The sequence below is a fragment of the Kockiozyma suomiensis genome (assembly GCF_038497685.1).
Source record: "Kockiozyma suomiensis strain NRRL Y-17356 unplaced genomic scaffold V2V93scaffold_1, whole genome shotgun sequence".
NCBI classification, from domain to species: Eukaryota; Fungi; Ascomycota; class Lipomycetes; order Lipomycetales; family Lipomycetaceae; genus Kockiozyma; species Kockiozyma suomiensis.
The window spans coordinates 1,228,196-1,251,459 of NW_027117664.1; the positions used below are offsets into that span (position 1 = coordinate 1,228,196).

Here is a 23,264-nt window from a genome sequence, read left to right on the forward strand (position 1 = left end):
TGTGCCTGTGTGCGCGCCGAGTGACTCTGTTCGTCTTTGACATTTGCTAACCTCGTAAAAAGCCACTGCTCGCTGCCCGCGCGCATGTCGAATTAGGTCACGCTTGCCTCTACCCGTGTCCCGCTTCCACTACATCGTCACTCTCTCGAATCCGCTTATATAATTGTTTTCTTTGTAAGTTTATCCATTCATTGTTACTCCAGATTTTATTTCTTTTTGTTTGGTTTCTACTTTTGTGCTGGCCGGAGTTCGAACTTCCGGACTGGAGTTTTTTTTCGTTTGCGCGGCGCGCTCACAATGCTCGTGAGCCGAACCTTGACGCACATGCCCCTGGCCTCGCAACTCTCTTCCTCGCTCGTCTCACCTGGCAATCGGCCTCGCTATCTCGTCTGTTTCGCTCTTTTACATACTTGTTCTCTCTAGCAGCTCTTCCCCCCCCCTCCCCCTCTTTTCTTGCGGCAACCGTTCGCCACTCCGGCCGCTCGTTCACAAACCTAGAATTAGCTTGGAATACAAGTTCAATACTAACTTGTACAGTTAATTTTCCGCCTCTTTCTTGACTCTCATCTCAACCATCCTTTCCATTCTCCCGCATCATGGCTGATTCCAGTCGATTAAAAGTCCTTTCTGGTGTGATTGTTTATATTTTTTTTCTCTCAAGAGGCTTATTCTGATCCCTTCTCACTTTAGTCGGCAGCAACCCCATCTCTGCATTTCTTTCATGGCGGCTTACGACAAGCAACGCAGCCGATGTCTCACTCGTCTGGAAATCGCAATATGACATTGTCATCAACTACGGCATTGCCTTCAAATCCCAACAACTCGGTGCAGGCAGATTTCGCCCTTTTAAAAGTACGTTTCTCGCTAATTTTTGTTTTCCACGCGACATTCTCGTGCTGTGGCTGTGCTAACTATCGACTCAATAGTATCCAAGACCGTTGACGAGGTGACGGTACCTGAAGGAGGTTTTGATTATGTTCTCCTTTGCGTGAAAGCACTGCCAGATGTATACGATCTCAGCTCAATTATCGAAAGTGTTGTCACTCCTGGACATACTTGCATTGTTGTTAATACGACCTCCGGCATCGGAATAGAATCATATCTCGAATCCGCATACAAGGACAACGTCATCCTGTCTCTTGTTTGCGACACTGCTGTTACGCAAACTGGCCCTGCAGAATTTGAGCACTCGGGTGCCGACTCTGCTCAAATTTGGATTGGCTGCAATACCAAAACCAAACCTGTTGATCAGGCTACTATCGACGATATGGCTGACTCCTTTGCATTAACTTTGGAAGCCGGAATCGTTAAATGCTCCGTCTCAAAAAACATCCGACAACAGCAATGGGAGAAATCCATTAGCCAGATTGCATTGCATTCATTGTCAGTCATTATGGAGGAGCCCAATCTTGCCTCCTTGACTCTGATGCCTCGTCTGCGTCCTATAGTGGCTGCTGTTATTGATGAACTTTTAATCATCGCAAAATCACAGAGATGCTCGTTTGACAGTGGCTTTTCTCAGCGAGCTCTCGAGCAGACAGCTGCTGTCGTCAAGCCTTCAATGATGTACCAGGATTATTTAGCAAGGAGACCAATGGAGGTCGAGGTAATGCTCGGAAATCCTCTCAAAATTGCGGATGATATGGGGCTTAAAGTCCCTCGCCTAGAAATGTTGTATATAACCCTCTCACGTCTAAACGAAATTAACCAATCGCGAGTATGTAGCGAAATTTTTTTGTCTTTATACTGGTTGCTTTACTCCACTAACAATTAACCAAATAGGCCACTACGACTACTTCAACTCCGCCTACTATACCTTCGCGACAGTCGTCATCTATGAGTCTGGCCGCTTCTCGCCGTGCCGTTACATCTAGCGGCATGTATATCAACCAGGCGCCAATATTACAGCAGCGCCGTGCCCCGCCTCCCCAAAACGGTATTCAATCGCGCCCGTCACTCTCGCGTCGAAGCTCTACGGAAAACTTCGAGGAATTCTCCGATGTCGTTGCTTATAGCAGTAGTTTAAGCACACCCCCGATGAGCGGCAGTGAGTTTGGCGCTCCGTCGAGTAGAAATCGAGTTAGCAGCTCGCCGTCATTACAAGACTTGACATTGCGCGAGCGAGAGATGGATTTGCGGCAACGGGAGCTGGCTATTCGCGAACAAGAGTATATGGCACACCAACACCGCATGCAGCGTGGGCCTCGGCCATCGATTCCTGGTGGAGGAGTACGGTATGCTAACGGAGATGAAATGACGAAAGAAGATTATTTTGGACGACAGGTTCCGCTACCATCGGATGTTGATATGGTTGCATTCACAGCACAGCGCAACCGACGAACGAGTAGTTTTGCAAAGACAAAGAATACAGATCCTGCTTTGAACGGTGTTGTTGGGGGCGCTATACAACGACTGATAAAAGGCGGAAGAAAGCAGAGTATGGTGTCGGATCCGCGAAACTCGTCACCTGCCGAGTACTACGAGTCCTTTATTGGATCTGCGTTGGTGGAGTACACATCGGACCGTTACGGGGGGGTTGATACTCGAGCACTGACGGACAGTTCGCGAGTGAACTCAATATCATCGAATGCCCCGCGACCGTCGCTATACCCGCAGTCTCAGTCAATGCCTGTTTTGTCGCCGCCCATGATGCGCAAACCGACTTCGACTCTGGTTGATTCTGCACCGCAAGCACCGCCAAATACGCGATTCAAGTACATGTCAAGTCCGCGTGCCATGCAACAGCAGCAACAACAGCAGCAATATATGCCCCCTCAGATGCAAGCTAGACAGTTAAGCTCTATGGCTGGACCTGCACCTATGGAGTTAATGTCAGCCGCATATGGTTCGTCTGGACCGATGCGCGGCGACTCACAGCAACGGCCGGGACCTTCTGCAGCTCCAGGAGAAAGCGCAATGGCCGGTCCTTCTTCCCAAGCGCAGCAGCCGACAGTGATGCTACGTCGACCCGAGCTAAATGGAGATTTGCAGTCTGATGCCGAGCTGTACAGAGCCGCGGCAGCAGTTGGTGGCAAGGATATAGGACGCCGGCGACGACGCAGTTTGACTGGTAGCGCTAGCGCGAGTGCTAGCACGAGTAATGACAATGGAAGTGGACATAGTAGCTCTGCTAGCAGTCTCGAGCAAAAATGAAAGCCAAATAAATGTCTAGATGGTCACAGCAGTCGTTGATGATACGTAAGATTATGTTGGGATTTGAGTCTTCTGATGTCTTTTTGTTCTTCAAATTCTTAATATTTTTTTGGGCATTTTTTTTTTTCGTTGTTTTTCTTCTGATCTAGGTGGCATTCTAATACTAATATATTTTAATATTTTTATTCATATGCTGATGGGAAGCAACTAAAAGCCGAGAATCAAGGAAGCGAGCAAAAAGCAGACAGAGTGGATTCAGAAAGAGAACCTATAACAGGTTGAATGAAGAGGCATACGGAGGTGGGATTATATCATATAGATCTTGATCATCCAGGAAAGTACGATAACGTTTTTTTCTATTTGTAAAGAAGGAGAATGAAATTATAATCTGTGAAATATTTTGTTTTCTGTTTCTTGGGGTTTTTCTTTTCAAATTTGTTTTGATAGTGCTTGTACTTGCAGGTTTTTTCAATTCTTGCACTTTGTACGTTAGAAGTTTGAAAGGTATTTATTTACTATGATTGCGACACTTAGGTTTTCCCTTTATTTTGAAGTGAAGAAGAGACACGCAGTAAAAAAAATAATATACAATAATAAACTCAACTCATGCAGGATCACAAGCAATATGATTAAGCATTATTACCTGCCTTTTGACGGCAGTGGTGAATGAGTGTCATGAAACGGAGCGATAATTTTACTTTGAGAACTAGTCTCGGTCTCGGCGTAGTATTCAATCACCGACTGAGTACTCCTCTTACATCATCAACAAGCAAGCCACAGCAAAGCCATACGCTAAAGTAAATCCTATTCAACCGTTATTAACTCTTTCCATTTTTGTCCTAGTTACTTTTTTATTTTTTTTTTTCCGTAGTCGTCTCGTAGAAGATTACTGATTTCCTGGAAGCCAGTATCTAGTCTGATTTGACTGCAAATTTCGATCGCCGAGATAGTTCGACTGCCGCCTAACTCTGTGTTTATATTTCCTATTTCGGCATCAGTCTTGCTCTTTCCTTTTTATTCCATGGCTACCAAGTCTCAGAGTAACTATATTCTCCTTAATTCCTCACAAACGGTTCATCAGTCAAGCTAGACTTCCATCTAGGGTTTAGCCGCCTCATGTCCACTCCACTTCCCAACGGGAAACGGGCGGGCTTATTTCATTTTCTAAACAACTCCGTTTGACGTTTCGGTTGCCTGAATTGCATACATTAGTACATCTACGTTACAATGTATGAAACATGACCAGTTTATAGATAGTGACTGCTGCGCCGGCTGCTTTTTTAACTACATTGCATATCGTTATATCTAACTTATTATATATCCATATAATTAATTAGTAGCAAAGAAATAGGAAATCAAGTTAAATAATAACAGCCACAGCGATTAATCAGTAAGACAAGTCCCTTATCCGTACATTTCAATTCTCCCTTAAAAGAACCTAAAATAAATCGAAAAAAAAAAACATTTCTTCTTTCACTACAATCGCAAATCGTTAATAGATCAGACAGTCAGCAAACAGAATAATAGAAATAAACAGGCTCCTCTCGCTTCTACGTCATCGCGGATCAACAGGCCCGGCTCGCGATCCAGATCGTGTCTACATGCGTTAGCAGATATCGCTCACAAAAAAAAATCATTCGGCATTGAAATTACCCTAGTTTTTCTCGGCTGTCCAGGATTAGCTGACGCGGCCTTGCGTTTGGTCCCGCCCCGTGCCACTCGTACTCTCGCACTCTTTGACTGCTCATGCTTCTTCTCCTCAGCAACAACTTCCTTACCGCATCCGATGATCTCCGGATCGCTCACTTGCCCATCATTTGCAGAGTTACCAAATACAGAAGCTAGAGGATCGTCAACAGCATTGATATCAGCGTCAGAAGACTCATTATGAAACGGCGCTGAATAAAATCGACGCGCTCCTCGGTCTACAGGCTCAGCTGATGCTTCTCGTGGAAGGTAGCGAATAGGCGGAATAGCCATCACCGGCCGACCTTCTTGCAACTGTCGAATCTTTTCCTCTTTCTCTGAAAGCTCCCTAGTCATCTTTACGATTTCATTCGCTTTCAACTCGTTCTCCCGAGTCATTGCGAGCACGGAGTCTTGTAGTACCTTGATCGTCTCCTCTGCTTTCTGTCGTATATCTTTCTCAACCGCCTATAGATAAATGTTGTGTCAGCTCCCTTCAAAACTCGTAGTCTCTTATATAAAATCATAGCTGTTACCAAATCACGAGCAATAGCATCAGATGACCTAGAAAGCTGCTTCTCTAGCTCTGCAGTCTGCTTGTCATATCTACTGGTTAGCGCACGAATCGCATTCGCTTTCTCAAACTCGTGAGTCGTTCTCAGCTCCTTTGCATGCTGCTCCTGCTGAGCTAGAAGCAGCTCGTATTCTTTACGAACTCGGGATTCAGAACTTTCGTCTTCTCGTCGTTGATGAACAAGATGCATCGCATCGGCGAGTTTCGCCTGCAGTAAAGTGAGCCAAAAGCTTTGGTTCAAAATATAATCAGATAAGCTTACCTCTAAAGCCTCAATCTTGGCAGTATCCTCTTGAATCCTAGATTTCATAGACAGCTTTTCTTGAGCGTCAGAATCCGTAGCCTGCCTCAACATCTCGATGTCCTTCTCAAGTTCAGTAACTCTCTTCTCATCTACCATTTGCGACATTTTGGCTTTGGCATCATTCAATGACTCTCGTAAAGATTCAGCAATCGTCTCTTTTTCAGCAATCTGGAATAGATTAGCAGCAAGCTCTAAACTAAGACGCTTATTTTCCTCCTGAATCTTGTTATTCAGCGTCTGCAACGACGAAGTTTGTGAGGCCATATCGGCAATATCTTTCTGAAGCTCAGACTGGAGCTGAGAAATAGAAGTTTCGATCAATGATTTCTGAGAAGACGCTCCTAAAGAAAGCTCCAAGATAGAATCTTTGCTTTGGCTCATACTGATAAAATATATATTTCAGCAAAATTCACAATCAGCCCTTAACGGCAAAACTTACGAGCTCTGCAATTCAAGATACACAGAGCGAATCGAATCGAGCCGATTAGCATAGTCTTTGAACCTAGACTCAAGAATTCCCTCGAATCTGCAATTATACGTCAATACTGCTCAGAAATAGCCCACACTAATGAAAATTTACTTGTCGATTCCGTCATTGACACTTTCCAGACGCTCTTCAATGACTCTCAAAGACTCCGTCTTTTTTTCCTGATGACTCTCTATCAGCGATTGATTCGCGCTCTCTAGTCGTTGTATCTTCTCCTCGAGAGCAGTGACCTTGCTACGCTCTTCGAGTAGCAAACCAGATTTTTCATCAAACTTGGACTGTAATAGCTTATAAGCCATCGATCCTGTAAAAAAATAATTATTAGTATCAGATAAGTTGCCACACTAAAAACCCGCCAGTACTATTGTTAAGCTCTCTATCCAACTCTCTGAGTTGGATCAGAGTGTCTTCATCCACATCATTCCGCTCTGAGAGTTTTCTATGAGCCAATCCCACATCTCCCTTCAGCTCCAAAATTCCTAAATGGGCAAACTCGATTTTCGATGTACAGGAATCCATTGTACGACGAAGCTCCTCTCTATCAGAACCGATATCCTTGATAGTCGCAGATAGTTTCTCGGTCTTTTCTTTCAAGAACGATAGCGTAGACTTCGTATTCGCAAGCTCATTCTGCGTGGCTGATAGATCGCTCAATGTACTATTGAGCTCGTATTCTAATTTCTTCTTTTCTTGTTGAAGTGAGCTCAGAGCACTCATTATTGGATCGAACGAGTCTGACTTGGAAGCGCTTCGAGAGCGGGTAGCAGCAGAGACTGATTTATTCGGTCCTTTACGACCATTTGCCGTCACTGAAATACTAGAAAAAGGAGTCTTCTCACTGAACCGCATAAGATCTAACGATAAAGCAGCTCCTCCAAGCTCTTCCCGTTTCACTGATGATGGCGTCCGAGCGACATAATCTTCCGAGTCTGGCTGCTTCGAAGACGGTAATGAATAGGCGTGGTCATCATCAGACTGTTTAAAAGTATGTAATGACATTGGAGTATCATCGTCATCTAGCATACTTCCTGGCTCAAGTACAGATGCATTAGCACTAGTGGTGCGAGACGTCTTCTGGTCATCGGTCGACATATTTCCATGCAGGTGTTTACTAGGTAGTCCCTGCTCAAAGCTCTGTGCGCTTAGAAAATGCGGATTATATGAAATAATCGAATTCTCAATTTCTTGGCGACCAGAAGATGTATTGTGTGTATTTAATGACGCTGAACTGGGCTTGTTTTGTGCTCCATTAAGAGAGAAATAATCCATATCAAAAAATTGAGAGTCAGAATGCAAGCTGTTCCAGCTGCTGTCTAAATTATTCTTCCCCAATATGGATGATTTAGTTTCCGGGTGAAAAGCAGTTGCTTGATTCGTTGAATCTTTAAGATCAGACTTCATATTGAGAGGAGGATAAGATGACCTAGCTGCTTTTGATGTACTGTATTTCAGATCAGAAGACGGCGGAGCAGAATTTTTTTGCAGTCTTGAAATTTCTCGCTGGGCTGGCTGAAAGGTCTTTCGCGTGCTTGACTCCTTTGAGCCGGTGTTTTGTATTTGATTCGGCCGCGGGATCATCCTGAATAAATCTAGCGTGGCCACCTCGTCCTTTGCCATGGGCCCAAACGCATCAGGTTTCCTATCTACGGCCATTAATAGATTCAATAAAACACGTTCTAGTAGATTTATGCAGGACCAATTGCAACCGAGCAAACAATGTTTGCAATAGTACCGACGCTATAAACGCGGCGATGAGTGACACGACACTCGAGCGGCTTGCCGTAGATATCAGCGAAACAACAATACGTTAAAAGAAGAAACAACAGTAATAGCAAAAAAAAGCAAATGACAACGCAAAGCAACGCAGCAACAGTGATGGCGCTGAGCAATTTGGAGCAATTTGAGGGAAGAGGAAGCAGGCCAAATACAAAGATTGCGAGCAGAGCGCGTCAAAATTGCCGCCCGGACCCTCATCGCGCTATTTAGTCACGTGATTAAGCCTAAAGGTCAGTTGCCACGGCAACCTTAATTGAAATCACAACAACGTATTCGACGATTCCAGATCATCAAGTAACAACTATACGTGCCTTATATACATTTTCATATTTACGCATATATTTCTAATAATGCATTTAGCTACATTTTTTTAATTGATTTCTTATTGTTTGCCACGGTCATGCTGTAAGAATGAATTTATCAACTGATTCTCGACAAGATCCAGCCGGCAAAGTTCGTAACAAACAGCCAGTCTTCGGCCAGTCTTCTCCGCTACGTAATTCCCTTGCAAACACAGGCCTGAGAAGGCCACAAAAAGCTCCAGGTGAGTGTGGAAAGTATTATCAGTTACATGCTATGAATTTGATATTGACATGGCTCTCTCTCAGGACCATTTCGACCAGCGTCAAACATATCGTCAAAAATACCTGGAGCAGCCGCATCAAAGCAGTTTACCGACCTTCTGGAACCACTTCCACCAAACTCATCAGAATGGAAAAGAGCTGCTGTGTCTTATAAAGTACCTCCAGCAGTTAAGAAATCCGTTAATATTACTATTGAAGATTCTGACGACGAAGATCTTCAAGTAGTTGGCGAACGCAAAGCCGGCACCTCAAATATCCGCCCGGTTTCTCAACTAATCTCTCGACTATCGGATAAGTCAGATGCGAATTGCGGAAATTTTCGACGTGGATCGCCGCCTATTACCAAAGCAACAGAGAGTAGTTTAAAAAGTGCTTGGTCTATTTCTTCCAATAATGCTCAAACAACTTCTCTAGCCGATATTCTTGTACGGGCAAAGGAAAAACCCAAAGATGCTACGTCTATGTCATCTTCTCAATACAAACCTCAACCGATTGCTGGCTATAGACCGACCCAGGGCGCACCCTCAACTGTGTCTGAGTCTAGATTTATGTCTGATCCATTTGCTGCCTTTACGAAAAAGATGGGGAGCTTGACACTCGAACAGACGAAGAACGGAAACAGGTCTACCTTTTCTGATAAAAGCCAATTAGGTGGGAGACCTGAGGACATTCTCTATGTTCCGCCAGTAAAGGAGAAGGCTGTTTACGATATTCCAATCAAAATTGCGCCTGATGGTACGAGACTTCTTTTTTGTCGCTTAGTTTATTTTCCAAGACTAATTCTCCATCATAGATTATAAGCATATGACCACCAAAGATGTCACTAGCTCTTTAAAGGATATCCTCAATAAAGCAAAGCCAAATAAGAAAGAGAAATCAAAATCGGAACAGGACAGAGAAGTTAAAAACCTGAAGGTGAAATTAATGGATCATCAAGTTGAAGGCCTGAACTTTTTGCTAGAACGTGAAGGAAAGGATGTAAAGAATAAAGGAGGCTTGTTATGCGATGACGTAAGTTTACTTTTTGGTTCTGAGATTCGCTTTGACTAAACTGTTACAGATGGGCCTAGGAAAAACCATACAGTCAATTGCATTGATTTTGTCAAACAAAATGGATAAAGAAATCCATAATTCTGACAATGCCAGTCAGTCTACGCTTGTTATTGCTCCTCTAGCCTTGATCAATCAATGGGCGCAAGAAATCAAGACTAAGTCATCCGGATTGACAGTGCTCATTCACCACGGACCATCACGAACAAAATCTGTTGCTGAACTCAAAAAATATTCGGTAGTTATAACTACATATCAAATAATTGCTTCTGAATACAGCAGTAACGGTCCCCTATTCAAACTCGATTGGTGGAGAATCATCTTGGATGAGGCACACACAATCAAGAACAAGAATTCTCAATCGGCCAAAGCGTGCTTTGCTTTGCATGGGTTGAATCGATGGGCTCTTACCGGAACACCGCTGCAAAACAATATTGATGAGCTTCACTCTCTATTTCTGTATCTCAATATTCCTCCACTTTCGGATCCAACGTTTTGGAAAGAGAAAATCAGTAGAGCTGCGGCTGCTGGAGGGGGCAAACTTGCCATGAAGAGATTACAAGTAGTCTTGGGCCAAGTGATGCTTCGTCGCACGAAGGACGTATTAGGCGAGAGTGGAATGAAGCTACCAAAGAGAAATATCCATAAGGTGACGGTGACGTTGAGTGCTCCAGAACGAGCATTTTATGACTCTTTAGAGGCGAAGATGGCGACTAAGATGCAAGATATAATGGGAGCAGGAAATGGCGGACAAAGATATATTAGCGTATTGCTACTTCTTTTACGCTTACGACAAGGTACGCTCTACTCTGAGAAATTCATTATGCCGAGGAAGCTAACAGTTCACTAATTAGCTTGCAACCACACAAGCATTGTTGCATCCAAAATTTCAGATAGTGCTGATGCTGTCATAGTGTCTGAATCTCTGGGTAAAACTGCTGTTCCAGCTCAGGATGAACTGGACGATCTTGCTGATATGCTTGGCGGCATGACGGTTACTTTTCGGAAGTGCATTGTTTGCCAGACTGAGTACGTGAATCTTGATACTACCTCCTTTGATTAGCTGCTAAAGTATTGTATTTATTAGATTATCGAAAGAAGATTCACGACAGAAGAAAGACTATTGTGCAGACTGTCTGAACACATTTGTATCTGATGGCATTAGCGTCACCGCCCCAAGCGCAAAAATTTCCCGCCTACTCAAGATTATAGCGGAGGAGCCGACACGGAAAACAATTGTGTTTAGCCAGTTTACCACTATGCTAGATATTATTCAGCCCTTTTTGGATCGTAAAAATATTGCTTATGCTAGATGTAAGTACCCGACATGAATCAATTTTGTGCCATTATTAATTCCGCTCGCAGATGATGGATCGATGAAACCACAGCACCGAGTTGAAGCTTTGGATCGACTTGCAAACAATCCTGAGGTTACGGTATTGCTATGTTCACTGAAATGTGGTGCTCTTGGTCTCAATTTAACCTGTGCCTCAAGGGTTGTTTTAATTGATCCCTGGTGGAATCCTATGATTTCCGAACAGGCTATTGATCGTGTCCACCGAATAGGACAGGCAAGGGACGTAGATGTTTATGATATTACGGCTGAAGCGACAGTGGAGGAGCGTATTGTTACTCTGCAAGAGCAGAAGCGCGATTTGGCCAAGGGTGTTATGGACGACAAGAATGGCAAATTGAATGCCAACCGGCTGACTGGTGAAGAGATTCGATTTTTGTTTAATAGATACGAGTAATAGACGTCGTAGATTATTGAAAGTGCTATTAATTTCAAATCACCTCACACCCCGTTGTCTCCTATATTGTCAACACTTTCTCTAGATGCATCGACCAAATCAATGCTGGTTTAAAGATGTGGATACATGCTTAAATATCTTTAGGTTTGGTTTCATTTTATTTTACTTGCCCTAATTTATATCAGTTGACGATAATTCGGAGTGTCGGTCACGACCTAGTTGTTGCGTACAGATAATAAATTTGACTTGTCAATCATAGTCCCATAGCCCGTACATTTTGCTAGGGGACCGGTCGGATTTTTCCGTCAACAGAGATGCGTGCGGCTCACGAGTCATCCATGCCACACGGGATCGACCAGCAACCTCTCTCGTATCTCCTACAGCAGAACCTCGGCTAATAGTTCAACATAAACAGCTTACTACTCACAATATTTGAAGGACTTGACTCTCTGATTTACGCTGAGTTTTCCGGGCAGACAAGCCAAGATCAGCGCGTGTCAACTATAGCCGCTGAAGCACGGATTGAGCGGCTCGCATTAAGCAGCCCACTTCGCCAGAGCATACAGGCAAATTAGTAATGCTGTCCTCTCAAGTCCCCGACTTGCGCATGGTGCATTTTAATGACGTCTACCATATCTCACCCCAATTTCCTGACGCTGAAATACCTGGTGGAGCATCTCGCTTTGTCACGGTTGTCAATATGTATCGTAGCGGCGAGAAATATGACGACCAACCAGAACTGCTCACTATATTTTCTGGAGACGCATTCAATCCATCTATCGAGTCTTCAATTACGCGTGGCACTCATATGATTGATTTGCTTAATGGGGGTCACATTGGCGTTGACGTTGCAGTCTATGGAAATCACGGTACGCTTGCATATCGAAAAAATAGTCGATATAATTCTCGTTGATTTCTAACAGTTTCTAGACTTTGATTTTGGAGTCGATCAATTGATAATGCTCAAAAATCAATGCGACTTTCCCTGGTTAATGTCAAACGTATACTTGGAGGGCAAGCCATTCGCCGAGGGAAAGGAGTATTTCGTAAAAGACATTTCGGGAGTAAAAATTGGATTTATCGGATTAGTTGAAAGGTATGCTTGTTGAACTGCCTGTGCGGTGGTATGAGATTAACTCTCTTTTCTAGAGGATGGTTAGAGACTATTACATCTCTACCCGCAGACGTGACTTTCAAATCTTTCGCCGAAGTAGCCGTGCGTATTTCAAAGATACTGCGAGAAGTCGAGCTCTGCGACTTGGTTTTCGCGGTAACTCACATGCGCGAGCTTAACGACGTCGAATTAGCGACCAGCATTCCTGAAGGAACGCTGGATTTTATCTTGGGAGGGCATGATCATATTTACAAGTGTACAACTCTTAATAGTACTCCTATACTGCGTAGTGGATCAGACTTTCGACAGCTCAGTTACGTCGAAGGGTTTCGAAATTTGAAAATGAATAAATGGGACTGGAAAGTTGTCAGGCGGGACATTACCAAGGACATTTCTAAAGATCCTGATACAGAACAACTGGTCGAAGGCATATCGGGAGATCTTAATAGACGCCTTGACAAGACTATTGGATACACAGATGTGGTTTTAGATGCTAGCTTTGAAACTGTTAGATCACGCGAGAGTAATATAGCTAATTTGGTTTCTGATATACTAAGAATGTGGTACGGCGCCGATATAGCGTTGATGGCTGGAGGTATGAATTGCTCAATGCTGATCCTCTTTTAAACAAAAGCTGATGCTGCGATATAGGAACTCTGAGATCTGATATTGTATATCAACCGGGTCCACTTACGATGAAAGATATTGTATTGACTTTTCCATTTGAAGATCCTTGTGTTGTTATTTCGGTTACAGGTCAGGAGATTCTAGATGCGCTGGAGAACGGCGTATCCAAATTACCTTCACTTGAAGGCAGATTTGTTCAAGTCTCTGGAATTAAGTATAGTTTCTGTATCGATTCTAGTCCTAGAATTGTATCCGTTGCCATCGATGGAAAGCCATTAGAGCTTGAAAAAATTTATAGTTGCGCCACTCTCGGATACATGGCTGAGGGATATGATGGGTTTAAATCCCTTCAAGTCCCGAAAGAGCGACAGATTGTTGATGATGAGCAAGGTCTTCTTCCGCTGCAGATGCTACGTATGTGGTTCATGTCGATGAAAATTCTGAGCAAGTGGCACGAGCACAATGCAGCTGCTGGTACAAATGACGACGACAACGCCAATAAAACATATAAAAATGGGTTTGCCAAATGGTCTCAGAAGATCAAAGAGTCATTTACAGATCACAATGAGTCACACCCTAATAGTCGATCTGAACACCACAAGCATGGCCATCATAACAGAGAGCATACTGATATGCATCTGAAAGATTTGGAGATTGAGCAACGAATTCTCGACATCTGGCAAAATGGAAAAACCAATATCAGCCGGAGTCATATAATTGCTCCTGAGGTAGAAGGAAGGATTATCCAGCTTGATCTTAATGGAAATGTAATAGGATAAATTGCGTTGCATAAAGATAATTGTTGATACGGCTATATCGTATTTTTTTCTGCAAATAAATGAATTCTCTAAAAGAATATACAGCTAAAAACTTTTATATACGACAAATTTAGTATAGTTGAACCTCATCACTTATACAAATTTCAACATCACTCTCTGAATCACCAAACAATGCAAAGACTCACAACGAATCAGAACCGAAACACCAATACCCCAAATTTTTAGTGTCAATTTACCCAGCAATCATCAGAATATCACAAGATATCAATCAGCCGTATCAAGCACCCATCTATATCTACAGCATGTTTCTGCTTGCTGCTATACATTTGAACATGCTTCTCCAAGCAATCTCTGATATTTAAGGGCTCCCTGTAACAGATATATCATTTTTTGAAGCAAGATAGCTTTTTTTCCAATCCCAGTACTCTGACAATCGGTTTTCAGCATAGGTAGAGTAATCAAAATCGATTGTAGATATAATAGCTTGAATGGTGGCCCATATACCCCTAAAAAATGTTAATGATACAACCCAACTCAGCTTTTCCAAGAAGAACTTACCAGTAGAAACCAGGCATACCCCACCAAGCAGAAACCTCCGATACGGTATTGTCAATGTCTTTCTCCATTACGGCTGCTCCAGTGTCGGTTTTGTGCTGAGATACCCTGGAGTCTTTTGAATGTCCATTTGTATAAACCGCTTTGCTAAAACTCTTTACGCCTTCAAGATACTCTCGAACCCATAGCCTCATTATTGGCCCGCCAACTTCTGGAATGCGAGAGATATCGCATTCGAAACCTTGCCATTCCATGAAATGATTTGCGAGGTCAAATGCCCGCGGACTGGGTAGAGCATATTCATAGTCAATGAAAGTGACAGGTGGCACCATACCAGATGATTTAGCACCTGAAGTCCAGTCTAGGGGCACAACCACGTTACCACTGAGAAGATCGCAATGAGCTATAACTGTAGGCCCGCCCTTGCATTCAATCTCATTTTTCACCCATTGCAGCTCATCGGCTAATACGTCACGTCGAGAGAGTTGATCAGGCGTATCGGTTGGGAGATTGTTAATCCACTTTTCACACAATTGCCAGATATCGTTGACTGCGTAAGACTCTTTGCTGGTTGTTGTGCTTTGTTCATCCATCAGCATTCTGATTGAGGAAGAATCTAGCACAGTATGCCACTGTGCCAACATTCTCGCTATACCTTTCATTAACAAAGGGTCGCTAAGCTCTTGGTATTCAACGGATCTACCAGGGATGAATCCGTAAACTAAACCATTCTTAAATCGTGCATACAAGGGAGGCGCCAGCCCATGCGAATGCAAGTGAATATGAGTACAAAATTCCCCTTTATAAACAAAGTCAGCCTAATAAGCACACTATTTTAGAACCGGATACGTACTGTTTCTATCAATAATTGTTCCAGTGCCGCGGCCGTACGCTCGAACAAGAACAGTCTTCTCTTGAGTTGTCCCTGCTTGATAAACGCACTTTAGGAGCTAACACAGTAAATTTTAGTCGCGTCGTCAATGAAACACAAACATGACCAAGCAAACAGCTCAATACTGAAAATACGCACGCAGTTTGTAATCCCGCCTTTTAATGAAGTAATCTCGACATTCTCCGATGTCCAAGATGGAAAGATTAAACGTAGGATATCCATTGTTACTGTACTCTGTGTTTTAATATCCGTCAAGGGAACGACAAGATTAGGAAAAACTTGAGGACCAGTCATTTTGCAACCACGCTACCCAGGGTCCAATATGTACTCTTAAAACAGGATAAAAAAGCTGATTGAGGGTGAATTTGTATATCGAGTGCTCGTGTGAGCTCGATGACCAGTAGACAACTCTGGCAGGGTAGCGCCTCTTCTTCACATGACATATTGTGATCTACATCACATATCACAATTTTTGTGATCAGAAAGTCATCGTAGGGATTTGGCGAACATGGAGTGCAAAGAGCTATCATCTTAGTTTTATTTGCCTTTGATCAGCAACAATGAATCAGCCTGATAGATTTGAGCTCTTTTTACTGCCTGATGGTGTTAAGAAGTGAGAACTTTTCATTTTTGTTAATAACGTGTGGTTTCTGTGGATACTAATACCAGTTTCAGATTAAACATCACACCAGATTCACGAATTCCAAATACAGTTAACATCAAGTTTGAGAGAGAGGATCATACTCTGGGTAATCTATTAAGGGCATCTTTACTTCAAGATCCTCGTGTGATGTTTGCCGCCTACAAGATCGAGCATCCACTATTTGCGAATTTTGTTCTCCGATTACAGACAGAAGAGGATAGTCCACCTTTAGAAGTTTTGCGTGATGTTATTATGGTTATTATTGGCCAACTAGAAGAGTTGAAACAACAGTTTCACAAAGAATGGGAGATCAAGCATATTGCAGGCGATGATATCGGTTATTAAATGCGGCCGCCATCGCTTTAGCTCAAGAACATTCTTAAGGCGGATGGATTCTAGCGTAAACTCGCTTGTATAATAGTAACGGGTACAATATTGTTTTATATATGGTTTGTTATTTGCATGAATTTTTTTGAATATCATTTTGCTGTATAAAACTTTCACGTGCTATTCAACATGAGATTGGCGCTTCCACAGCATGCTTCTTGAGCTATTGAGCGATTGATTTTCAGTCAGAGAGTGCACCCAATTGATAGCGACGGGTTCAAGAAACTGTATTATGCGTTTCGCGTAGATATTTATGCGTACTAAGTAACAATCAGAAAGTCATGTAAACCTTCCTAATCCTGATTAATCCAGCAACGGTACACTGGGTCGCCAAACATTGATCTACTGATTTACTAGTCTCTCATCAAAGACTATACCTCTTGTTAAATAGTTTATTTGACAATGAAACAATTCTCAAGTAATTCTGTTGCCATCACTTATTAAAAAACACCACGAGCATGCACATCAATTTGCTCTTAACAAAATTTACTATGTTCCTATTTCTCAGGCCACACAGCTTTCGAAATCGAAGTTAAAACATAGAACAATAGGAAACTAAGTACGCCGCAACAAACGTAAATCGTAAAAATTGCTGAAACATTGCTGAAAAAAGTTGCTACTGCAAGTGCAGGTCAGCAATTTCAATCAAGTAAGCTTCATTTTGTTGCAATTGTGCAGAATGTATTATAGACACTTCAAAGAGTGGTTAGTACGATAAACCAAAACACCAGCCAAGATTTACCCTCTATTATTCTCAATCTCCTTCGCCTATTAGGCCTTTAACGCTAGTTCATTTTTTGTCCTTCTATAATTCTGCAGACTGAGCATTCGCTAGCGATAACCATGTATTCCAAAAGAGGCCGACTGTAGAGCAAAAAGGCAGCTGGTAATGCAAGGGGATGAGACGGAAGTTGATAATCTGAGCAGCCGGCCAGATCATGAAGTTTGTCTTAAGTGTCGGCACCAGAAGAGTAGAGATCTTTCGCTTCAAGCCACCAACACCGGCCCCTTCGACAAGTGACATGAAAGCAAAAAATCCAGAAAGCGCTAAAAAAAGGCAGATAAGTGATTGGTACGTTAAGATAAGACTCTAAAAGAAAAAAATAAGAACATACCAATAGGGGTCCAAATAAGCTGATCGATAATGACACGGCACAGAACTGGTACCACGACAGAAGTGTCACTGATTGGCAGCCAAGCGTCAAGAAGCTCAAGCCATTTGAAAAGAAAGGTTGAAAGTAATAGTCCTATTCCAATGTTAGAAGGTTGAATAAGCTGGGTGTAAATACCGGCACTTACCCCACGTCGCAAATTTGATGACCCGATCAAATTTGAAGTTCGCCGGCGGGAAATGTGCGGCTGTGAAGACATGCGATGTTGCCCGAGCAAACGGAGTGCCATCAGGCGAAGGAGGTTTCTCGTTTTTGTAAAAACCGAGACCAGCGGTGCGCTTCGATGAGGCGTAGTTCTCAGCCATGGTTGTCACAGTCTGAGCCATCGTGTCTGAGAGGCCGTAGAGGAGAACGTTGGAGACCGACATCATGACCATAGGAGCAACCACGACGGAATCGGTGAAGATCATAGCCAGGCGGATGATGAGGATGAGGAAAACAAAGATGACAGCCCAATTGAGGAGCGGAGCGTAGAAGAGGTGGTGAGTGAGGAGGGTGTTGTAGAAACGGGCAAGAGCGGGAGAAAACCCAGCCGGGACGAGTTTACGAGCTGCAGGCATAAGCTGAGCAGGCATTGTCGGCGTGTACGATGCCGAAAAGAAGGAAGGCGAGGTCATTGAGCGAAGGTACGAGGTCCGTTCCGCTGGATTCAGATGCTGAGTGGACCGTCTCGCTGCCACGATACGGCTACTGAGACTGGTGCTGCCGCAACTGTAACCAAGGGGATCTCCCAACGAACCGCAACCGACTTTGAACTGAACCCGTCAAACGAAACGAGACCGGCACGAACCTATAACCGAGGGGCCGATCTCCGCTCCACATGTTCTGTTCACGAGAATACTTTCTTCTCAGTGTATTTCGTGTTATTTAGCCTAATACTTTCAATAGCTTGCTATAGCCTTTGCAGAAGCATAATGTCTGCGCTTAGAGAAGATCTTCTTGAGCAGGCTGTACGCTTTCTTCAGGATCCAAAGGCGGCTGAATCGCCGCTTGCCCAGCGCCTTCAGTTTCTTGAATCTAAAGGCCTTACCGAGCTCGAGATTGCTGAAGCTATTAAGCAATCTTCTCTTGCTGGATCCTCTTCTACTAGTACGGCGAGTAACCCGCCTCGAAGTGCAGAAGCTTCTGCTCCTCCGCGCCCCACCTACTACCCTGGCCAGGCCTACCAACCTGCACCTCCACCTCTACCCACGCGAGACTGGAAGGATGTTTTCGTTATGGCTACGGCATCTGTGGGAGTCACCTATGGTCTCTACATTCTTGCAAAGGTAGAATGCCTACTTAATTCCCAGTTGATAGCGATCTAATTTGACTGACTTTAATAGCGATACGTCATGCCACTCATTACACCACCGACACCGCCAGCTCTGGAAGCTGACAAAGAAGCCATAGCAGCTGAATTCGAGCGTACAGATAAACTCATACAGCAAATTCAGACTGACACCGAAGCATTGAAAGAAGCCGAGCAGAAACGGCTCGATGCTTTAGATGCTGCCGTTGAGGAACTCCAAAAAGTAATGGATACCGCCAAGAGTCAGTTAACTATCCGCGAGCAAGAAATGAGGCAATTGCAGACAGATATTGAGACAGTTAAAACTGATCTGCCAAAGTATCTGGAACGAGTGAATGATGCTCAAAGAAAAGATCTCCTAGACCTGCAAGCCGAGATCAGGTCGCTGAAGCAGATAGTTTCCAATCGCACAAAGAGTTCAGTCTCAGCGCCTACCTCTAATGGATCATCTACTCCGCCAACTCCAACAATCCAAGGCGTCCCAAGCGAGTCGCTGCAGTCTCCGCAGCGAGCAACTCCCCAGCTTCCCACGTCGACTCTCAAACCTCCTTCTCGCTCCGGAATACCAGCGTGGCAACTAGCAGCCGCCAAAAAGACAGCAAATGCAGAGTCTCCTCCACCCACCGTACAGACCAGCTCCTCTGATATTCCCACACCGGAAGTCACAGAGAGTTCCACTACAGTACCGACCTAGAGAGGCTTCTGAGGAAGTCGTATCAATAACAATAAAAGTTACACCAATTTTTCAATAACTTCATTATTAGCCTGACCTGCATACACCTCAAATAAAATGTCAGTTCTCCTATTATCAGATTCCAAATCAATCCAAATATCTCATTGACTATATTTCAAGTGCCTAATAACGTAAACCATATCATCCGCCCTGAGTTTCAGACCACTTGCCGCATTTAGTGCAACGTACGAGCTTTCATTCATTGTTCGTCGAAGGCCAAGTGGAATACACGATTCTCCATCAGGAACCATGTTCTCCGTTGCAGAAATTGATAGAGATTGAGTATCATCGTTGCGTAGTCTACCCATAAGTAGTAAAGACACTAAACTGCCATACGTACTACCAGTCATATGCCTTGGTATTGAAAGAAGCAAGATCTGAGAATCAAAATCTTCGCCTCTAAAAATGAACGTCTCGAATATTTGAGTAATGAGTGGATTATAAAAGCTCTGAGAAGTCAAAACGTCAACATTTATAGGACAAAAAACCTATGAGTATGTCAGGTAAGTAACTTCCTTCCACACAAAATACTATTAACACTCACATTTCCACTCATGAAACTGGGTCTCAAAAATTGCCTCAGGCGCTCATCAGAGCACTCAATACTCTGAGTCTGGCCAATGAGCTTTATGGTATCCTCGCGCAAACATTCGATAACCATCAAACTTGCAGCGTGTTCATTCATAGATTCAAAATTCAAAGCTGTAAGAAGTCCTCTAGCATCTGCGGTCATTCCTGTTGAGTAGGGTGCTTTTGCATGCCGTATATCACTAAGCACCAAACATCTGGCGGCATGAATAGCACCCACTTCCTCAAGGTCATTGATATCTGTTGGATTTCCTGCAATAAAATATACATCCCGATACATTTCTTGACCGTCGTCAGAAGCGTCGCCTTTTATTGTTTTGTCACCCTCGATATCTATCTTTGGTGGGCTTTTTGTTAAAACAACTATGGGACGATCTCGAAGGGTCTCATCAGCCGAATGGCGGATTGAAGAAATCAGAATGTCAAATGTCCGCGTTGTCTCATCAGAACAATCGCAAATAATAAAATGGTCTCTGAGGTCCTGAGGATTGAAAACTTGTTCTTGCGGAAGCTTCTGCCGGCGACGAAAAGGAATAGGTGAGTTTGACCTCTTAATAGCCGGCAACGTTACGGGATTTTGTGTCCCTCCGACATTAGTATTGCCGGAGATAGCTGCTCTCTCCCCTGTTGGGATGACAAGGGAATTCTTAATGTAGCTGGTAGACTCTATAATAGTAGACGAAGAACCGGCACCTAGAGGATCACTAATGTAACCTATTGGCGACAAGGAGTTATCAGGTACTTTATCCATCACAACAGATACAGTATCTCTGCCTTGCTCTTCATAACTGGAATTTTCATCTCTGATAGACGCGGGTTTGCGCGTCTTATATGAACCATTAGAGTGATGAAGGTCAGCAGGAATGAATTGACATCTAGGAGTATTATCCGTGTAATATTTTGCAGCAGGATATGCAGATGCATCAAATTGAGAAATGCGATCAGCATTGTAAACGTCAGAAGCTACCACTATACAAACTTCCTTGCCTGTCAAAATATATTCTGGATCACAAGACATTTGTATATTGTAACGACGAATGTTGCTCTCTAAGTCAATACCGTATCCAACAATTTGAACCCCAAGATGTCTGTAAACAACCTGAACTGCCTCAATGAATTTGAAACCGATAAATGAAGCATGAAAAGCCGATGTATAGAATTCCTGTCCGAGGGAGTCTAGATACTCTGTTAGCCAAGGCATGTGACTACTTCTGGCCACTTTGCTGAGTTCTTGGATCGTTTCATCCGAGACTGAGGTAGACAGCAACACTAAAATTGTGGAGAGCCCCGGCACTAAAACAGATTGAGCCATAAGTCCATCAATTATGTCTTGCTTGCAAACTACATTCTCTGCCAGAAAATCGAAGTTTGGCATGTTCTCTCGAAGATGAACCTCGACTGAGAAGAACAATATAAAAATATCAGCGGACTGTCTTTGATTATTTGAATATAGCTCACTCACCAAATAATTTGATATTACTGTTAAATTTGCGAAGACTCAGCGCTCTCATCATCTGCTGCGCATCCGCATCGTCTAGATCTTGATCTACAGAACGAGATGCCAGCAAAAAGGCAGCACACGCCTCGCCTCCTCGAGCTTTTCTCAACGACTTAAATGACATAGGTGTGCCAACTAAATACGACACTCGGGAAGCTAAAGACGGGTCATATAGCAATTGCTTCAATATTGAATTCGGCTCAACTGGTCGTAGAATTGTCCCTTTTAGATTAATAGACTGCATAACCCCATGATCAATGCTATATTTCGCAGAATCAGTTAAATTAATGTAACAACAAAAGTAAACCTAGTTCGACAGCACTTACTGCAGAAATTCATGCAAGAAATTGGCCAAATGCTGCTCTGCCACTTCAGGCTCCCCGGAGATAATAACGTATGAAGCATCATTGCTCTTCCTTAAAACAGCTTTCTCATACGGGCTTTGCGAATTAATGAGAGTAATCAGTTTAGTAAGTTGTTTTGGAAGCCATAAAAATCCGGCACCAATCACGCAGAGATTCACAAAGCGCGTGAAGCGAGTATCAGGAACACTTGTAGACCGCATGCCGGTTACAGTACCTATAACTGTAAAGAAAAACGCGTCAAAAAAGGTGGAATCCGGTGTTTTATCTTGGGCTGTGAGTGCTTTATACGATATAATGTGCTAACCGTGTAGTTAGTATTTGCGCTACAAATATTAATAGGCAAAACTCACAATAACAGCTGAAATAGTAAATACAGCAGAAAAAAAAGTTGTCGCTAGACGAAGTAACTCGCGATTTAACAGAGATAAATCTAGGCATAGCGTTTTCATAGGCTACAAGAAATTAGTGGATGCGGCACTTTAGTTAAACCGCAGGGACCTACTCTAAGAGTTTCCAATATTGAAAAGCTGACACGCCAAAATCTAGCTGGATAAAAGAACACAAAATCTCCTGCAGACATGAAAGTCAAGTCAATGTCAGGACCAATATTTGTGTCGTCGACAATCCATGCTAGCAACACGGACAAAGTTGAACACCAGGTTACCAACGATCGCACGCTGACCAAAAATTTTCTTTTGTTATCATATAAATAGTACCGAGGTATATACATGAGAAGCATAGCTAGGGCAAGAAAGCGTTCACAGACTTTAGACCATAATGGTAGCGCTTGATATTGATCGTTGATCCGAGCATAACGCGTATTCCAGACATACAGAAGGCAGAATGAAATTGAAGTCACAGCGTCAACAAGATCATAAAGACGGCCAACTCGCGTTGCTTCATATATGAATAGAGCTCGATCATGAGTAGAAGGATTCTCGCGCCGTCTGTCAAGATCGAGCTGATGTTGAAGTAGGGCTGATGTACGCGCTTCGGAAACAGAGGCCGTAGATTGCGACACCTGAAGGACAAGATCAATTGAATCCTCCAAACTCCTTTCATTAAATCTTCTATTTAGCTTTCCGTCTGCAGCAGACCCATCAGCCGTCGCCGGTATCGAAGCAGCAGCAGGGACGGCGGTCAACGCGCTTCGAGGTCGTGCTGTTGGCGCGGTCGAGAACGACTGGAAACTAAGCGGCAGAAAGGACATATCTGGTCGTGTAAACGTACTTCCACGCCGCCTCCTAGCCATAAT

General features: G+C 43.4%; 9 protein-coding genes across 9 annotated transcripts; 5 read left to right on the top strand and 4 right to left on the bottom strand.

Moving 5' to 3' along the window:
- Window positions 1–596: 596 nt before the first annotated feature.
- V2V93DRAFT_356457 (ketopantoate reductase PanE/ApbA C terminal-domain-containing protein) lies at window positions 597–3,153 on the top strand (the record flags this gene model as incomplete). The annotated part of the gene is made up of 4 exons (XM_066908010.1): window positions 597–630; window positions 691–852; window positions 927–1,717; window positions 1,783–3,153. 4 exons carry the CDS (start codon window positions 597–599, stop codon window positions 3,151–3,153), a joined length of 2,358 nt encoding a protein of 785 aa, XP_066768783.1.
- Window positions 3,154–5,067: 1,914 nt separating this feature from the next.
- On the bottom strand, window positions 5,068–8,124 carry V2V93DRAFT_27058 (uncharacterized protein). The gene is made up of 5 exons (XM_066907167.1): window positions 6,567–8,124; window positions 6,298–6,508; window positions 6,157–6,243; window positions 5,676–6,099; window positions 5,068–5,621 (listed from the first exon to the last, which is right to left on the bottom strand). The coding sequence occupies exons 1-5, from the start codon at window positions 7,855–7,857 to the stop codon at window positions 5,235–5,237; spliced, it is 2,400 nt and encodes a 799-aa protein (XP_066768784.1). The 5' UTR covers window positions 7,858–8,124; the 3' UTR covers window positions 5,068–5,234.
- A 130-nt stretch (window positions 8,125–8,254) lies between these two features.
- On the top strand, window positions 8,255–11,405 carry V2V93DRAFT_363130 (SNF2 family N-terminal domain-containing protein). Its single transcript, XM_066908520.1, has 7 exons — window positions 8,255–8,524; window positions 8,589–9,299; window positions 9,358–9,575; window positions 9,625–10,411; window positions 10,469–10,643; window positions 10,702–10,928; window positions 10,980–11,405. Exons 1-7 carry the CDS (start codon window positions 8,392–8,394, stop codon window positions 11,363–11,365), a joined length of 2,637 nt encoding a protein of 878 aa, XP_066768785.1. The 5' UTR covers window positions 8,255–8,391; the 3' UTR covers window positions 11,366–11,405.
- A 346-nt stretch (window positions 11,406–11,751) lies between these two features.
- Window positions 11,752–13,990, top strand: V2V93DRAFT_363132 (Metallo-dependent phosphatase-like protein). Its single transcript, XM_066908521.1, has 4 exons — window positions 11,752–12,234; window positions 12,296–12,461; window positions 12,515–13,074; window positions 13,131–13,990. The coding sequence occupies exons 1-4, from the start codon at window positions 11,943–11,945 to the stop codon at window positions 13,883–13,885; spliced, it is 1,773 nt and encodes a 590-aa protein (XP_066768786.1). The 5' UTR covers window positions 11,752–11,942; the 3' UTR covers window positions 13,886–13,990.
- On the bottom strand, window positions 13,893–15,721 carry V2V93DRAFT_363135 (kinase-like domain-containing protein). Its single transcript, XM_066908522.1, has 4 exons — window positions 15,471–15,721; window positions 15,294–15,390; window positions 14,444–15,239; window positions 13,893–14,391 (listed from the first exon to the last, which is right to left on the bottom strand). Exons 1-4 carry the CDS (start codon window positions 15,624–15,626, stop codon window positions 14,244–14,246), a joined length of 1,197 nt encoding a protein of 398 aa, XP_066768787.1. The 5' UTR covers window positions 15,627–15,721; the 3' UTR covers window positions 13,893–14,243.
- Window positions 15,722–15,830: 109 nt separating this feature from the next.
- Window positions 15,831–16,781, top strand: V2V93DRAFT_363138 (DNA-directed RNA polymerase). The gene is made up of 2 exons (XM_066908523.1): window positions 15,831–15,945; window positions 16,008–16,781. The coding sequence occupies exons 1-2, from the start codon at window positions 15,893–15,895 to the stop codon at window positions 16,318–16,320; spliced, it is 366 nt and encodes a 121-aa protein (XP_066768788.1). The 5' UTR covers window positions 15,831–15,892; the 3' UTR covers window positions 16,321–16,781.
- V2V93DRAFT_363139 (uncharacterized protein) lies at window positions 16,739–18,246 on the bottom strand. Its single transcript, XM_066908524.1, has 3 exons — window positions 17,662–18,246; window positions 17,478–17,609; window positions 16,739–17,409 (listed from the first exon to the last, which is right to left on the bottom strand). Exons 1-3 carry the CDS (start codon window positions 18,149–18,151, stop codon window positions 17,168–17,170), a joined length of 864 nt encoding a protein of 287 aa, XP_066768789.1. The 5' UTR covers window positions 18,152–18,246; the 3' UTR covers window positions 16,739–17,167.
- A 13-nt stretch (window positions 18,247–18,259) lies between these two features.
- On the top strand, window positions 18,260–19,667 carry V2V93DRAFT_363143 (peroxisomal membrane anchor protein conserved region-domain-containing protein). The gene is made up of 2 exons (XM_066908525.1): window positions 18,260–18,802; window positions 18,860–19,667. The coding sequence occupies exons 1-2, from the start codon at window positions 18,449–18,451 to the stop codon at window positions 19,517–19,519; spliced, it is 1,014 nt and encodes a 337-aa protein (XP_066768790.1). The 5' UTR covers window positions 18,260–18,448; the 3' UTR covers window positions 19,520–19,667.
- V2V93DRAFT_377721 (uncharacterized protein) lies at window positions 19,660–23,261 on the bottom strand (the record flags this gene model as incomplete). The annotated part of the gene is made up of 6 exons (XM_066911925.1): window positions 19,660–20,046; window positions 20,103–21,544; window positions 21,609–21,904; window positions 21,971–22,308; window positions 22,360–22,461; window positions 22,512–23,261. The coding sequence occupies 6 exons, from the start codon at window positions 23,259–23,261 to the stop codon at window positions 19,660–19,662; spliced, it is 3,315 nt and encodes a 1,104-aa protein (XP_066768791.1).
- Between the last annotated feature and the right edge of the window lie 3 nt (window positions 23,262–23,264).

Excerpts from the sequence above, each read along its gene's own strand:
- V2V93DRAFT_363143 (XM_066908525.1), top strand. The coding sequence starts at position 18,449 with ATGTCTGCGCTTAGAGAAGATCTTCTTGAGCAGGCTGTACGCTTTCTT. Across the intron at positions 18,803-18,859 it reads GTCTCTACATTCTTGCAAAG|CGATACGTCATGCCACTCAT; the intron begins GTAGAATGCCTA and ends TGACTTTAATAG.
- V2V93DRAFT_363130 (XM_066908520.1), top strand. The coding sequence starts at position 8,392 with ATGAATTTATCAACTGATTCTCGACAAGATCCAGCCGGCAAAGTTCGT. Across the intron at positions 8,525-8,588 it reads AAGGCCACAAAAAGCTCCAG|GACCATTTCGACCAGCGTCA; the intron begins GTGAGTGTGGAA and ends GCTCTCTCTCAG. Across the intron at positions 10,644-10,701 it reads TGCATTGTTTGCCAGACTGA|ATTATCGAAAGAAGATTCAC; the intron begins GTACGTGAATCT and ends TGTATTTATTAG.
- V2V93DRAFT_363139 (XM_066908524.1), bottom strand. The coding sequence starts at position 18,151 with ATGACCTCGCCTTCCTTCTTTTCGGCATCGTACACGCCGACAATGCCT. Across the intron at positions 17,610-17,661 it reads CATCAAATTTGCGACGTGGG|GACTATTACTTTCAACCTTT; the intron begins GTAAGTGCCGGT and ends ACATTGGAATAG. Across the intron at positions 17,410-17,477 it reads GCTTATTTGGACCCCTATTG|CGCTTTCTGGATTTTTTGCT; the intron begins GTATGTTCTTAT and ends GCCTTTTTTTAG.
- V2V93DRAFT_363132 (XM_066908521.1), top strand. The coding sequence starts at position 11,943 with ATGCTGTCCTCTCAAGTCCCCGACTTGCGCATGGTGCATTTTAATGAC. Across the intron at positions 12,235-12,295 it reads TGCAGTCTATGGAAATCACG|ACTTTGATTTTGGAGTCGAT; the intron begins GTACGCTTGCAT and ends AACAGTTTCTAG. Across the intron at positions 13,075-13,130 it reads TATAGCGTTGATGGCTGGAG|GAACTCTGAGATCTGATATT; the intron begins GTATGAATTGCT and ends GCTGCGATATAG.
- V2V93DRAFT_363138 (XM_066908523.1), top strand. The coding sequence starts at position 15,893 with ATGAATCAGCCTGATAGATTTGAGCTCTTTTTACTGCCTGATGGTGTT. Across the intron at positions 15,946-16,007 it reads CTGCCTGATGGTGTTAAGAA|ATTAAACATCACACCAGATT; the intron begins GTGAGAACTTTT and ends TACCAGTTTCAG.
- V2V93DRAFT_363135 (XM_066908522.1), bottom strand. The coding sequence starts at position 15,626 with ATGACTGGTCCTCAAGTTTTTCCTAATCTTGTCGTTCCCTTGACGGAT. Across the intron at positions 15,240-15,293 it reads AACAATTATTGATAGAAACA|GGGAATTTTGTACTCATATT; the intron begins GTACGTATCCGG and ends TTGTTTATAAAG. Across the intron at positions 14,392-14,443 it reads GGTATGCCTGGTTTCTACTG|GGGTATATGGGCCACCATTC; the intron begins GTAAGTTCTTCT and ends AACATTTTTTAG.
- V2V93DRAFT_27058 (XM_066907167.1), bottom strand. The coding sequence starts at position 7,857 with ATGGCCGTAGATAGGAAACCTGATGCGTTTGGGCCCATGGCAAAGGAC. Across the intron at positions 6,100-6,156 it reads TATCTTGAATTGCAGAGCTC|TATGAGCCAAAGCAAAGATT; the intron begins GTAAGTTTTGCC and ends ATATTTTATCAG. Across the intron at positions 5,622-5,675 it reads CCAAGATTGAGGCTTTAGAG|GCGAAACTCGCCGATGCGAT; the intron begins GTAAGCTTATCT and ends ACTTTACTGCAG.